The sequence below is a fragment of the Scyliorhinus canicula genome, chromosome 5 (assembly GCF_902713615.1).
Source record: "Scyliorhinus canicula chromosome 5, sScyCan1.1, whole genome shotgun sequence".
NCBI classification, from domain to species: Eukaryota; Metazoa; Chordata; class Chondrichthyes; order Carcharhiniformes; family Scyliorhinidae; genus Scyliorhinus; species Scyliorhinus canicula.
In genome coordinates, this window is record NC_052150.1 from 223,603,716 (window position 1) to 223,619,853 (window position 16,138).

The 16,138-nt window shown below is 46.4% G+C and overlaps 1 protein-coding gene across 1 annotated transcript in view; it reads left to right on the forward strand.

Moving 5' to 3' along the window:
* The window catches only part of c5h8orf82 (chromosome 5 C8orf82 homolog), a 33,307-nt gene extending 20,032 nt beyond the window's left edge, over window positions 1-13,275 (forward strand). The window contains exons 3-4 of the mRNA XM_038796468.1: window positions 6,806-6,854; window positions 11,760-13,275. Coding sequence (XP_038652396.1) covers window positions 6,806-6,854; window positions 11,760-12,208 — 498 coding nt within the window. The 3' untranslated portion in view covers window positions 12,209-13,275. The remainder of the gene's footprint in view (window positions 1-6,805; window positions 6,855-11,759) is intronic.
* Window positions 13,276-16,138: the final 2,863 nt, after the last annotated feature.

Consider the following 16,138-nt stretch of genomic DNA (forward strand, 5'->3'; position numbering starts at 1 on the left):
TTTAAAATCAACTCCAGTGGCTGTATTTAAAGAGATGGAAAGGCAGCCTGGTCTCTTATTGACCTGTAGAATCTGCTGTAACTGATTAGCATCTAACTGATCTGAGCAATGCTCATGAATTACACTGTGTGCAACTAAAGAGACACATCAGTTTGTGCACTGCCACATTTAAAACCAGGCTAATACATTTTGCACCATGATATAATCTATCTGCCTTGGAAAAACAAGATGTACTCAGGCTTATAGGGAATAGGACTCTGGGAGAGTTTTCAGTATCAGGTGGTCCACTGTGTCTCGGTGGGTAGCATGCTGGACTCTGAAGCAGAAGGTTAACTCCTACTACAACGTCCTGATCACAAAAATCTGCCGTAATACTCCAGGTTAGCGCTGCAAATTAGAGTAACCAATTCTTTTTTTTCCCCAATTAAGGGACAATTTAGCGTGGCCAATCCACCTACCCTGCACATCTTTGGGTTGTGGTGGTGAGACCAACGCAGACACAAGGAGAATGTGCAAACTCAACACGGACAGTGACCCGGGGCCGGGATCGAACCCGGGCCCTCGGTGCCGTGAGGCAGCAGTGCTGAACACTGCACCACCGTGTCGCCCCAAGGCCAGAGTTGACATCATTGGGATGAAGGTGTTAAACCAGGGCTTCTTCTCGATCCTCTCTGGTGGACACCAAAAATCCCACATTGCTAATAGAAGAAGAGCAGATCGAGGAGTTCCTTCCCGGTCTATGTTTAGCAACATTTATCTTTCAACCAATCTGAAACAACCATTCTGATTGTTAACTCATTGTTGTGGGAGTTTGCTGTGCAGCATGGTGGTTAGCACAATTGCTTCACAGCTCCAGGGTCCCAGGTTCGATTCCCAGCTTGGGTCACTGTCTGTGCGGAGTCTGCACGTTCTCCCCGTGTCTGCGGGGGTTTCCTCCGGGTGCTCCGGTTTCCTCCCACAGTCCAAAGATGTGCAGGCTAGGTGGATTGGCCTTGTTAAATTGCCCTTAGTGTCCAAAATTGCCCTTAGTGTTAGGTGGGGTTACTGGGTTATGGGGATAGGGTGGGGGTGTGGGCTTGAGTAGGGTGCTCTTTCCAAGAGCCAGTGCAGACTCGATGGGCCGAATGGCCTCCTTCTGCACTGTAAATTCTATGAAAGTCTATCTATATGGGCTGCCACTGTGTCCATACTGCAAAACCACTTTGTGATTCCCATTACCTCAGGACATCCTGGCTGTGTATTCCTCTTTATTGACAGTGTGGATGCACCACCCTCATCTACATACCTAGTCACCGCTCCTTGTATGCCTCAATTAAGGTATCATCTTGTATGCCTCAATTAAGTCACCTCTTAACCTTCTTCTCTCTAACGAAAACAGCCTCCAGTCCCTCAGCCTTCCCTCATAAGATCTTCCCTCCATACCAGGCAACATTCTGGTAAATCTCCTCTGCACCCTTTCCAATGCTTCCACTTCCTTCCTATAATGCGGCGACCAGAACTGCACGCAATACTCCAACTGCGGCCGCACCACAGTTTTGTACAGCTGCAACATGACCTCATGGCTCCGAAACTCAATCCCTCTACCAATAAAAGCTAACACACCGTACGCCTTCTTAACAACCCTCTCAACCTGGGTGGCAACTTTCAGGGATCTATGGATATGGACACCGAGATCTCTCTGCTCATCCACACTACCAAGAATCTTACCATTAGCCCAGTACTCTTCCTGTTATTCCTTCTAAAATGAATCACCTCACACTTCTCTGCATTAAACTCCATTTGCCATCTATCAGCCCAGCTCTGCAGCTAATCTATGTCCCTCTGTAACTTGTAACATCCTTCTGCACTGTCCACAACTCCACCGACTTTAGTGTCATCTGCAAATTTACTCACGCATCCTTCTACGCCTTCCTCCAGGTAATTTATAAAAATAACAAACAGCAGTGGCCCCAAAACAGATCCTTGTGGTACACCACTAGTAACTGGACTCCAGTCTGAACATTTCCCATCAACACCACCCTTTGTCTTCTTCCCGCTAGCCAATTTTTGACCCAAACTGCAAATCACCCTGAATCCCATGCCTCCGTATTTTCTGCAATAGCCTACCGTGGGGAACCTTATCAAACGCTTTAGTGAAATCCATATACACCACATCAACTGCTTTACCCTCATCCACCTGTTTGGTCACCTTCTCAAAGAACTCAATAAGGTTTGTGAGGCACGACCTACCCTTTACAAAACCGTGTTGACTATCTCTAATCAAATTATTCCTTTCCAGATGATTATACATCCTATCTCTGATAAACCTTTCCAAGACTTTGCCCACAACAGAAGTACGGCTCACTGGTCTATAGTTACCGGGGTTATCTCTACTCCCCTTCTTGAACAAGGGGACAACATTTGCTATCCTCCAGTCTTCTGGCACTATTCCTGTAGACAAAGATGACTTAAAGATCAAAGCCAATGGCTCAGCAATCTCCTCCAGGGTTTAGAGAACCCCAAAGTGTATCATGGAATTCACCTGACCCACAACTTTTACTAGATTGTGGTACGGGGAGCACACGGCCCACTCTACAGGTGTGGTGCAGCAGAAATGGAAAAATATTTTTTAAAGAAAAACAATGTTTATTCTTTGAACTCAAGTTAACCTTTTTACAACATACAATAAACATCTTGGCAACCATTAATTCAAATACAACCCCCAAAGAATACAACACTAAGTAATTCTTACTTTCCTTTGAACATCCATAAGACTTAAAAACACCTTTTAGCAGAAAGACATTAGGCTTAACTTTACTACTGAGAACAGTTACCACGTTGAAATCAGCAAATGGACATTCATAAGCTTGCAGAGATTCTCACACACCCTGCTGTGATTGCAGCTTCTCCAAAACTAAAATGGAACCAAACCCACCCTGCAGCAAAAAGCCTAAAGCGAAAGTAAAAAGCTGACAGACAGCCCAGCTCCACCCACTCTCTGACATCACTGCAGTAATAAACACCCATTTCTTAAAGATACACTCTCTGCAGATATTTATATACACCCATTTATAAACACCCATTTCTTAAAGGTACTCTCACTTGACACTCTGTTGATTTGCTCCCTTTGTCCTTGTGGTTGACTGTTAATGCCCTCTGAAATAGCTGAGCAACCCATTCAGTTCAAGGGCAATTAGGGATGAGCAACAAATGCTGATCCAGCCAGCGATGTCCACATCCCATGAAAGGATTAAAACCACTCTTGATGTAACTTTTGATGTGCAGGTTAGGTGGATTGGCCATGCTAAATTGCCCTTGGTGTCCAAAATTGCCCTTAGTGTTGGGTGGGGTTGCTGGGTTATGGGGATAGGGTGGAAGTGTGGACCTTGGGTAGGGTGCTCTTTCCAGGAGCCGGTGCAGGCTTGATAGGCCGAATGGCCTCCTTCTGCACTTTAAATTCTATGATCGTCCAGACATTTCCAATTTAAAACAAAAATGTTGATTTAACAGTAGCTACAATATACAGAAGAGATCTTGTGGCGCAGTGGGTAGCATCCCCCAACCTCTAAGCCAGAAGCTCCGGGTTTGATACCCACCCCAGGTCCTGATGGCCAAGGAAGGGGCGTTCATAACTCAACCAAACAGGTTGAGTATCGACCTGCAAAATCCTTCCAATGTGCCCATGGCAGGCGGTAAGACCAGGAGAAACTTCACCCTTGATGTGGAGAGGTGGCCCTCTGGTGACGAGCGTTGTGACCTGTTCTAGCAAAAGCTAGCTGTGGAATCGGATGGAGGTCTGCCTTGTGCACCATTAACTGTGACAAGAGAAACAGCAAAATAAGTGAAAAAGAGCATGGGTAGAGGGAGAAAAAGGAAGGTAAGAGTTGTGGGAGAAGCTGGACACAGCAGTAAAGAGTGATAGGGCAACGAGGCAGGTATCATTCCTGTAGGAATGTCACACAGGGCCATCGACCAAAGAAAGGGCGGGGCAGAGACAAGCAGCCAGCATTGTGGTCAGTCTTAATTTCTAAGAGCTGAGTTCAGAGAGATGCGGAATGATCTGGAGCTAATCGTTTAACTTCATCCTGTTATAGTGAACGTGTCATGCCTCGAATTATTCTCTTTGATTGCCATGCTTTCTGGCCCATGCGTTAGTTCACCTCTTTCTTCTTTTGACCAGCACTTGTCAGGGTTTTTTATTCCGTTTCTTCACTGGTCAATCGCCTTTTCTTTCCACACCTCTTGTTTATTTCCCATCCCCCTTCTCTTGCCAAAGCCAGTCATTCATTTGCCTTTCTTGCCATCTAATTCTGATGTACAGCTGCTGCCTACTTTGATCTAGCTCCACATTTGTTCTTTTGTCTATCTTATTCTGCACAAGGAGCTTCTAACAGGGTGATGGACACACAAGATGGAGAAAGGAGCCCAGCCTGTTGTGTGGCAAGGTAAAGGATGGATAAGAATTGTTCTTCAAGGTGTATCTTTACCCAGAATGGTTAGAGTGTGGAATTTGCCACCACAAGGAGCAGTTGAAGGAATAGCATAGATGTATTTAAGAGGAAGCTGGATAAACCCAAACAGGACAATGGAAAAGAAGATTAAACTGAGTGAGTTCCTAGAGGGTCTTAGAGCAAAAGTACCGTGAAAATTCTCCTGAGGAATGAGCAGTGCTCCGAAAGCTAGTGTTTGAAACACACATGTTGGACTTTAACCTAGAACATAGAACAGTACAGCACAGAACAGGCCCTTTGGCCCTCGATGTTGTGCCGCGCAATGATCACCCTACTCAAACCCACGTATCCACCCTATACCCGTAACCCAACAACCCCCCCCTCCTTTAACCTTACTTTTTAGGACACTAAGGGCAATTCATCATGGCCAATCCACCTAACCCGCACATCTTTGGACTGTGGGAGGAAACCGGAGTACCCGGAGGAAACCCACGCACACACGGGGAGGACGTGCAGACTCCGCACAGACAGTGACCCAGCCGGGAACCGAACCTGGGACCCTGGAGCTGTGAAGCATTTATGCTAACCACCATGCTACCGTGCTGCCCGAACCTGTTGTAAGACTTCTTACTGAGCAAAAATACCAGCATAGATCAGTTGGGCCAAATGGCCTGTTCTCTGTTGTACATTCTCTGTAATTCTATGCAGGCCAACTCCCTACAGGAGAAGAAAAGACTAAGTTGGGTATTACAAATGATTTATCCCCGTACAAAAATAAAGTATTGAACATTACTCTGTGTGAGTGAATCTCTTTAGAATGGAATATCTTGGCTCGATTGGCCGTGCTAAATCACCCCTTAATTGGAAAATAAAATTAGGTACTCTGAATTTATCAAAAAAAGGACATGGTGTTGACACTGGATTGGGTTGGATTTTTTATTGTCACTTGCACCGAGGTACAGTGAAAAGTATTGTTCTGCGTATAGTACAGACAGATCATTCTGTCCATTAAAATCAAAACAAGAGGAGTCTGGTGGCAGTGGGGAGGAAGCTGTTTTTGAATCTGTTAGTGTGTGTTCTCAGAATTTTGTACTTTCTAATCATAGATCATAGAATTTACAATGCAGAAGGACGCCATTTGGCCCATCGAGTCTGCACTGGCTCTTGGAAAGAGCATCCCACTTAAGCCCACACCTCCCCCCTATCCCCGTAAACCAGTAACCCCACCTAACCTAAGGGCAATTTAGCATGGCCAATCCACCTAACCTGCACATCTTTGGACTAGGAGGAAACCGGAGCACCCGGAGGAAACACACACAGACATGGGGAGAATGTGCAGACTCCGCACAGACAGTGATCCAAGCCGGGAATCGAACCTGGGACCCTGGAGCTGTGAAGCAATTGTGCTAACCACTGTGCTACTGTGCAGCAAGAGGTTGGAAGAGAGAATAATCCGGGTGGGAGGGGTTTTTGATTATGCTGCCTGCTTTCCCAAGGCAGCGGGAGGTGTAGACCGAGTCAATGAATGGGAGGCGGGTTTGTGTAATGGACTGGGTGGGGTTCATGACTCTCTGAAGTTTTTTACGGTCCTGGGCCGAGCAGTCGCCATACCAGGCTTGATGCAACCAGGCAGTCTGTTTTCTATGGTGCATCTGTAAAAGTTGGTAAGTGTCAATGGGGACATGCTGAATTTCCTTAGTTTCCTGCGAAAGTATAGGCGCTGTTGTGCTTTCTTGGTCGTAGCGACAACGTATCCTGTGTTTTTGTGTTCTATGTGGTGCTGACACTGTCCTGTGTTTTTGTGTGAGACGTGGCGTTGACCCTGTCCTGTGTTTCGTGTGAAATGTGGTGTTGACCCTGTCCTGTGTTTTTGTGAGTCATGGTGTTGACCCTGTTTTGTGAGACGTGGTGTTGACCCTGTCTTGTGTTTTTGTGTGAGACGTGGTGTTGATCCTGTCCTGTGTCTTTGTGCGAGGCGTGGTGTTGACACTGTCCTGTGTTTCTGTGTGAGTCGTGGTGTTGACCCTGTCCTGTGTTTTTGTCTGAGACGTGGTGTTGACCCTGTCCTGTGTTTTTGTCTGAGACGTGGTGTTGACACTGTCCTGTGTTTTTGTCTGTGACGTGGTGTCGACCCTGTCCTGTGTTTTTGTCTGAGACGTGGTGTTGACACTGTCCTGTGTTTCTGTGTGAGTCGTGGTGTTGACCCTGTCTTGTGTTTTTGTGTGAGACGTGGTGTTGACCCTGTCCTGTGTTTCTGTGTGAGTCGTGGTGTTGACCCTGTCCTGTGTTTTTGTGTGAGTCGTGGTGTTGACACTGTCCTGTGAATTTTGTGTGAGTCGTGGTGTTCACCCTGTCCTGTGTTTGTTTATTTGCAGCTTTTCCTTGATGACACGAAGGTGAAAAATTTCATCACTTGCTTTAAAGGTGAGTATTGCTCTGGCACAGTTGACCTTGGACTTTAAGGAGTACATCTGACACTCAGAAACATAAAATATTACCCGAGAATTAGATATGATATGGCAGGTGCATTTCACTTTTTTTGTCTTGCATTCATAAAATATGTGATTTTCAGAAGCATCTCCTTATGTATGCCATGGAAGAGTTCACATGCCTAGGATTGCAATATGAGCTGTCCCCAGCAATCTCCTGACATCGAGTCATTACATAATGGAGAGGTGGTGGTGTCGTGGCAGTTTCACTAGACCAGTGATACAGAGCCACAGCCCCATGGCAGCTGGTGGAATTTAAATTCAATTCAGAAATCTGGAATATAAAGCTAATCTCAGTAAAGGTGACCAGGAAACTCTCCAGGAAACTATCAGCAATTGTTGTAAAAACCCATCTGGTTCACTAATGTCCTTTAGGGAAGGAAATCTGCTGTCCTTACTCGGTCTGGCCTGCATGTGACTCCAGACCCACAGCGATGTGGCTGACTCTTAACTGCCTCTCGAAAATGGCCCAACAAACCACTCGGTTCAAGGGCAATTAGGGACGGGCAATAATTGTCAGCCTTGCAGCAATGAAGGAGGCTATTCGGCCCAATGAGTCACTGCCGGCTCTCCCTAGAGTAATCCAATCAGTCCTATTCCTCCCCCACTCGAGTCCTGTAGCTCTGCAAGTTTAGTTCTCTCAGGTGCCCGTCTAATTCTCTTTTGAAATCAGTCTTCATTCCATTTCCTGCTACTCCTGTAAGTTCCAAGTCATTACCCCGACTAAAAATATCTCCCATGTTTATCTTGCCTAAAACCTTGAGTCTATGTCTCTTAGTCTTTGTATGATCAGCAAGTGGCGACAGCAGTTCTTTGTCTGCCTTTACATAATCTAGCACAGCACAAACAGATGTCCCCTCAATCTATTTTACTCCACCTGAACCTTTCAGCTAAATTCCCTCATCTGTGGATCTATTCTGGTAAATCTCCTCTGCACCCTCTCAAGGACATTCACATCTTTCCTAAAGTGTGGTGGCTAGAATTGGACACAATGCTCTAGTTGCGGCCTCCCCAGAGCTTTAACAAAGTTCAGCATGACTTCCCAGCCTTTGTATCTATGAACATATGAATCAGGAGCAGGAATATGCCTTTCGGCCTTTCGAGCCTGCTGTGACGTTCATAGAATCATAGAATCTACAGTGCCGAAGAGGCCATTCAGCCCATCAAGTCTGCACCGGCTCTTGGAAAGAGCACCTCAAGTCTGCACCGGCTCTTGGAAAGAGCACCCTACTTAAGGCCACGCTTCCACCATATCCCTGTAACCCAGTACACTAAGGGCAATTTATCAAGGCAAATCCACCTAACCTGCACATCTTTGGACTGTGGGAGGAAACCGGAGCACCCGGAGGAAACCCACGCAGACGCGGGGAGAACGTGCAGACTCCACACAGACAGTGACCCAAGCCGGGAATCGAACCTGGGACCCTGGAGCTGTGAAAGCAACCACTGTGCAACCATAATAAGATCATGGCTCATCTGGTAATGACCTGAACTCTACTTTGCTTCCCACCCTTTTGATTCCCTTCAATATCAAAATGTTCAATGACCCTGTCTCCTCTGCTCTCTGGGGAAGACATGGCGTTGACACGGGAAGACTCACAACCCTCTGAGAGAAAATGTTCTCCTCAGCTCCATCTTAATTGAAGACACCTTGTTTTTAAATAGTGGCCCCTCATTCTAGTTTGACTCAATATCTTCCTTTACGAAACCTTGAACCCATATGCTTTGCTAACTGCTCTCTTAATATTTCTTACCATCTTCAAAAATCTATCTACATGAGTCCTCAGGCCCCTAACTGAAAATGAAAAATGAAATGAAATGAAAATCGCCATTGTCACGAGTAGGCTTCAATGAAGTTACTGTGAAAAGCCCCTAGTCGCCACATTCCGGCGCCTGTCCGGGGAGGCTGGTACGGGAATTGAGCCGTGCTGCTGGCCTGCTTGGTCTGTTTTAAAAGCCAGCGATTTAGCCTAGTGAGCTAAACCAGCCCCTGTTGCAGATGCTTCTGTCCATGACAGTATTGGTAGACAAGATCACCACACAATCTTTGTGGAGATCAAGTCCCACCTTTACACTTCCATCGTGTTGTGTGGCAGAACCACTGAGCTAAATGGGTTAGATTCAGAACAAATCTGGCAGTTCATGACTGGGCATCCATGAGGCGCTGTGGGCCATCAGCAGCAGCAGAATTGTATTCAACCCCAATCTGTAACCTCATGGCCCGGCATATCCCCCACTCTGCTATTACCACCAAGCCAGGGGATCAACCCTGGTTCAATGAAGAGTACAGGAGAGCATGCCAGGAGCAACATCAGGCATACCTAAACATGAGGTGTCCACCTGGTGAAGCTACAACACAGGACTACATGTGCCAAACAGCTTAAGCAGCAAGTAATAGACAAGAGCTAAGCGATTCCACAATGAATGCATCAGATCTAAGCTCTGCAGTACTGCCACATCCAGCCACGAATATTGGTGGACAATTAAAGAACTCACTGGAGGAGGTGGTTGGGCCAGCATTTGTTACCCATCCCTAATTGCCTTTGAGGGGGCTGTTAAGAGTCAACCACATTATTGTGAAGCTGGAGTTGCATGTAGGCCAGACCAGGCAAGAATGGCAGACTTCACTTGTTAAAGAATAACATAACATAGCATAGCATAGAACATACAGTGCAGAAGGAGGCCATTCAGCCCATCGAGTCAGCACCGACCCATTTAAGCCCTCACTTCCACCTATCCCCATAACCCAATAACCCCATCTAACCTTTTTGGTCACTAAGGGCAATTCATCATGGCCAATCCACCTAACCTGCACATCTTTGGACTGTGGGAGGAAACCGGAGCACCCGGAGGAAACCCACAGACACGGGGAGAACGTGCAGACTCTGCACAGACATGACCCAGCGGGGAATCGAACCTGGGAACCTGGCGCTGTGAAGCCACAGTGCTAATCACTTGTGCTACCGTGCTGCCCCAATGTGAGTGAACCAGATGAGTTTTTACCTGGGGACACCACCACCTGGATCCCCTCCAAGCCGCTCACCACCCTGACTTGGAAATATATCGCCGTTCCGTCACTGTCGTTGGGTCAAAATCCTGGCACTCCCTCCCTAACAGTGTTGTGGGTGTGCCTGCACCACATGGACTGCAGCAGTTCGAAGGCAACGCTACACCAACCTCTCGAGGGCAATTAGGGGTGGACAATATATGCTGATCGAGCCAGCGACAGCCACATCCCATGAAGGAACTTTAAAAAAAATCAAGTACAGCATTTTGTCAAATGTTACAGAATATAGAGACTTTGAATTCCTGCCCAAGTAACATTTATTTTTAAAATCAAATTTGTGAGCAAGTTGTGTTTTATCCATTCTTCACTCCCGGGAGGTTCTCAAATCCTCTTTCTTTACCTGGATGGGATGATTGGTTGCTCTCAAACCACTGCCCTGAGCTGGTCACCAGTGTGCGCGTGTGGAACACGCAACCTGATCTCTCTTCCTCTCTGTCTCCATGGATATATGGGCCGGTTTAGCTCAGTGTGCTAGCAAGCTGGTTTGTAATGCAGAACAAGGCCAGCAGCGTGGGTTCAATTCCCCTACCGGTCTCCCCGAACAGGCGCCGGAATGTGGCAACTAGGGGCTTTTCACAGTAACTTCAGTTGCAGTGTTAATGTAAGCCTACTTGTGACAATAAGAGATTATTATTATTAAATTTGTGACTTCTATTTGGAATTTTTTGTCGATCATGTGACAGAAAATCAGGAATCTCTGTGGGGAGTGCAGGTGTGAATATATATCCTTCAGCACTGAACATGTTCGAACAAATATTCTGTCACAGCCTTCTGAAAATGTTGGGTGAAAATTGTCCTGAGTCTCACGTGTATAAGCAATTTAAAAAATAAAACCTCTTCCAAATAAAATTTTGCGTCCCTTACGGCGAACGCTGTCAGTTCTAGGAGTTAACATATTTCTGCTTTGAGCAGCTTGCAGGAATAGGGCAGGGTTTGGGACGGGATTTGGACCTGGGTAGGGGGCTCTTTCAAAGGGTCGGTGCAGACTCAATGGGACGAATGGCCTCCTTCTGCACTGTAGGGATTCTATGATGTCTTGGATCATTAAGGGCAAATTTAGCATGGCCAATCCACCTAACCTGCAGGAGTTACAGGAGCAGGAGTAGGTCATTCAGCTCCTTGAACCTGTGTGAGGAAACCAAAGCACTCGGAGGAAACCCACGCAGACACGGGTGAAAGTGCAAACTCCATACAGTCACCCAAGGCCGGAATTGAACCTGGGTCCCCGGGTCCCTGGTGCTGTGGGGCAGCAGTGCTAGCCACTGTGCCGCCCCTGCTTCATACGAGTCTCCTCCTACTTTACTTCATCTAACCCAATCAGCATATTCCCATCCCCTTTATGTATTTATCTAACTTCCCCTTAACTACATTTAAAAAAAAATAAATTTAGAGTACCCAATTATTTTTTTTTCCAATTAAGAGGCAATTTAGCATGGCCGATCCACCTAACCTGCACATCTTTGGGCTGTCGGAGTGAAACCCACTCAGACACGAGGAGAATGTGCAAACTCCCCACGGACAGTGACCCAGGGCCCGATTTGAACCCGGGTCCTCAGTGCCGCAGTCCAGTGCTAACCACTGCGCCACGTGCCGCCCCTCCCCTTAACTACATTTTTATTACTTTCTTCAACTGGTTTCACAATCTCCTGAGGTTTCCCCTGAATCCCATATTGGGTTTCTTGGTAACTAGCTGCTCTATGTTTTATGACTGATTGCTTGGTGGCTATCACCCTCCATTTAATTAACCTACTCTCTCTGTTGGTTATCGGACAGATAAACAGTTCCTCGTTTTCTTCTTCAAGCAACTCGGGAAGAACTCCACTGGCCGTTACCAGGAATTCCCCTACGTGTCGCTGTGTGGACGCGAGCGTAACTTTGTTCGCTGTGATGACCTGCCCATTGTGTTCACGCACCTGATTAAAGGAGAGGGATCGGAGGAGGAGGTACTGTCCTACTGCGGGGGCGGTGACAAGTTGGCTGTGAGGTTCGAGCCCGAAAGGCTGTTCATGCCAGAGAACGGGCGGGTCTATCACCCAGCCCCAGAGCGGTCGGGCAGCGTGGGGTTGGTCAAGTCTTCCCTAGCGTTCGAACTCAGCCCTCACTTTGAGTACCTTGCCAGCAGTCCCGAGAGTGATCCGCCATCGCATTTCCACTGGAATGGCCAGCGTTTCAGATTGACCAATGAACTCTCCTCGTTGATCCAGACTGAAGAGCCCACTTAAAAGTGAGTCAGCCTCTGTGCTGTCAGGAGGGATATGGGAGGTGTCACGGATATCCAGTCAGAGTCATATCGTAATGTTGGAAATACAATATATTGTCATTATTAATCTTCCCATCTCTCCCAATGAAGGTTCTTCCAGGCGAAAGGAACTGTAACAATTAAATCTGCTGTCTAGTCCAGTTGGGAAATTGTGTGTTTCTGTGACCTGATGTGAATATAATCATTGCTGATGACTCTCTCACCTCTCAATGGGCGGCCTTCTCCTGACTGTTGCATTGACACCAGAGGACGCGATTTGTATTTCTTGTCAATAATGGGCCAGCAGCATAGCTTCCTCATTATCTGGGAATTCATTATTCAGGGGGACACTAAAAATGTTGCCCCACCCTCCCCCTCCCCCTGTGCCTTCTGTCTGACTTGTACTCCGAGATTCTAGCATTCGCCTAGAGTAAGGTCTCGGCATGGAGAGAAATTAATCATCTGATATAATTCTCTAAAGTGACCCTCTCTCTCTCTCTCTCTCTCTCTCTCTCTCCGGCGAACACTGCAGACCTGCTGATTCCTATCGCGTGGCCATGAAGTTCAGTGATGCGGTGAAACCTGTACAGTTTGACAGGTTGACAGGTTTACACCGATGTAGGCACATACCAGGGATTGAACCTGGGATCTTCAGGCACCGACAACATGGTGTGACACTCTAATTCCCAATGCCAAATTATTCCTCGGGACCTCTTACAGAGTTTGACTGACGGTTTAGTGCAACCCATATAACACTTGGCATCACGGACATGGATTTGTTATGAACTAAACCGAGACTGTCAACATTAATTTTGGTTGGAAGCTTCAGATTCATGAATCCTGGAGGGAGAATTCTATCTCGCTGTGGATTTCCAGTCAGGTTCTTTGTTCGCCGGCTGTGCTGTCTGTTCAAGCTGAAGTCAGTCACTGAAGAAGTGCACTCATCCATGTAGCAAGAAGAGATAAAAGTATTTTCTCACAACCGTTGCCTGTTCGGACAATGCTGTGTAATGCTTCATTCTGTCAGTGCAATAAAGGAAATCGTTCTAACATTGGAAGCAGTGTTAATTTATTTACTCAGTGATGCGCAAGAAGTATATTTTCTGTTTTAAAAAAAAAAAATAAGCAAAGTGGCCATGAGCAAATATAAGTGCTCTTATTATTGCTGGAGCTATGGTATTTGTGTGTTTGTTCCAACTTTCTCACCTTTGCACTTGTGGGTTTAGGAGAATCCTTTTAATAATTGACAGCGGTTTCCCTCATCGTTGCAGTTTAACACATTTTCCTTTTTAAATGTTGCTCCGTTAGATCTCAGAATGCCAATACCACAGTGATTTCCCAAATCCTGACCCACATGTTCAGTTATACACGAATGTTGAGGATTTTTATTTCGTGAATCACTTGGCTAGTGGGTGGTTGATGTCTGCTTGTATGCAGACATTTCTTTTAAAAAAAATAAATAAAATTTCAAGTACCCAGTTCAATTTTTCCAATTAAGGGGCAATTTTAGCGTGGCCAATCCACCTAGCCTGCACATCTTTGGATTGTGGGGGTGAAACCCACGCAAACACAGGGAGAATGTGCAAATTCCACACGGACAGTGACCCAGAACTGGGATCGAACCTGGGACCTCGGTGGCTTGAGGCAGCAGTGCTAACCCACTGATTGCTGCCCAATCGTCTGTGAATTTAGCACTTTCCATTGAGGTTTGAGTCCTGCAGATTGATGTAATTCAGACACAGCAGTGGTTCCAGCAAAAACCCTGAGGCACCCCACCCAGAACATCCCCCTCACCACAGCCCCCCAAACTTCCTGTAACCAGGAATATCTGTTTTCCCCTATTAAGGCGCTGAGGACTCGGGTTCGAATCCCAGCCCTGGGTCACTGTCCGTGTGGAGTCTGCACATTCTCCCCATGTCTGCGTGGGTTTCGCCCCCACACCCAAAGATGTGCTGGTTGGGTGGATTGGCCACGCTAAATTGCCCCTTAATTGGAAAACAAAAATAATTAGGTACTCAATTTATTTTTTAAAAAGATGAATGTTCCACTAACATTGTAGGGCACTGAACACAATGGCTTGCATTCATAAAGAGCCTTTAATGCCTTTTAAGATGCCTCACAGAAGGATAAACAAATACAGAAAGAAAAGCTGCATAAAGGTATTGATGACATTGGGCTTCGTAAAGAGAGGCATTGAGTACATTAGCAGGGAACAGGAGATTTTATTGAGGTGTACAAGGTTGGGAGGGGCCTGGATAGAGTGGATGAGAAAGACCTATTTTCCCCCAGCAGACCGGTCAGTGACTAGAGGCATGGATTTAAAGTGATTGGTAGAAAAATTAGAGGGGAGAGGGATATTCTTTTGACCCAGAGGGTGGTGGGAATCTGGAATTCACTGCCTGAAAGGGCAGTGCAGGCAGAAACCTTCAACGCGATGTCTTGATATGCATCCAAAGTCCTGTAATCTCCAGAGCTAGAGTACAAGTGCTGGAAAATGGGATTAGGCTGGTGGGCCTTAATTTTGGCTGGTACAGGCCTGATGGGCCGAATGGCCTCCTGTGCTGTAACGATTCGACGATTCTAAGTTTTGCTGAACCTTTATGAAGTTCTGATTAGGTCCCAGCTAGAGAATTGTTTCCGTTTCTGGTCACCACACTAGGAAAACTCTGAAGTTCCTTGAGGGTGCTGAGGGAGATTTACCAGAAGAGTTCCAGGGATTGCCGAGTGGATTTTAGGTACAAGGTTAGGTGAGAGAACCTGGGTTGTTCTCCTTAGAGTAAAGAGATTGAGGGGAGATTTGAGAGAGGTAGACAAGATTATCACTTGGAAAAGCCAGATATGAGAAAAACTATTCCCGTTAGCTGATGGTACAAGCCTGGAGACACAGATTTAAGGTTTGTGGTGAAAGGTGCGGTGGTAATAAGAGGAAGAACTTTTTTGCGCAACAAGTGGTAATGATGTGGAACTCACTGCTCATGAACAAAAACAGGGAACAGTATAGCATGGTATAGACGACAAGCCTGCGCCGATCATAATGTCTGAACTAAAACCTTCTGCACTCCTGGGGTCCATATCACTCTATTCCCATCCGATCATGTATTCGCCAAGATGCCTCTTAAACGTCACTATCGTAATCGCTTCCACCACCTCCCCCGGCAGCGAGTTCCAGGCACTCACCACCCTCGGTGTGAAAAAGCTTACCTCGCACATCTCCTTGAAACTTTGCCCCTCACACCTTAAACCTCTGTCCCCTAGTAATTGATTTCCATACTGGGAATATGGGTCTGATTATCCACCCTGTCCATGCCACTCATAATTTTGTAAACCTCTATCAGATCCCCTCTCAGCCATTGTCCAGTTAAAACAATGAGTTTATCCAACCTCTCATAACTAATACATTCCAGATCGGGCAACATCCTGATAAATCTCTTCTGTATCCTTTGCATTTTCTACCACAGAAAGCTGTCGGGACCTGTTCGTTGGGTATATTCAAGAGGGAGCTGGACGTGGCCCTCGCGGCTCAAGGGACAAGGGGTATGGAGGGAAAGTGGGCGTGAGATACTAAATTTGCATGATCAGCCATGATCATATTGAATGGTGGTGCAGGCTCGAAGGGCCGAATGGCCTACACCTGCACCGATTTTCTATGCTTCTATGTTTACCCTCTCCAAAGCATCCACATCCTTTTGGTAGTGTGGCAAACAGAATTGTACGCAATGTTCCGAGTAATAATAATCTTTATTATTGTCACAAGTAGGCTTACGTTAACACTGCAATGAAGTTACTGTGAAAATCCCCTAGTCGCACATTCCGCCGCCTGTTCAGGTACACTGAGGGAGAATTCAGAATGTCCATATTAGATTGGATTTGTTTATTGTCACGTGTACCGAGGTACAGTGAAAAGTATTTTTCT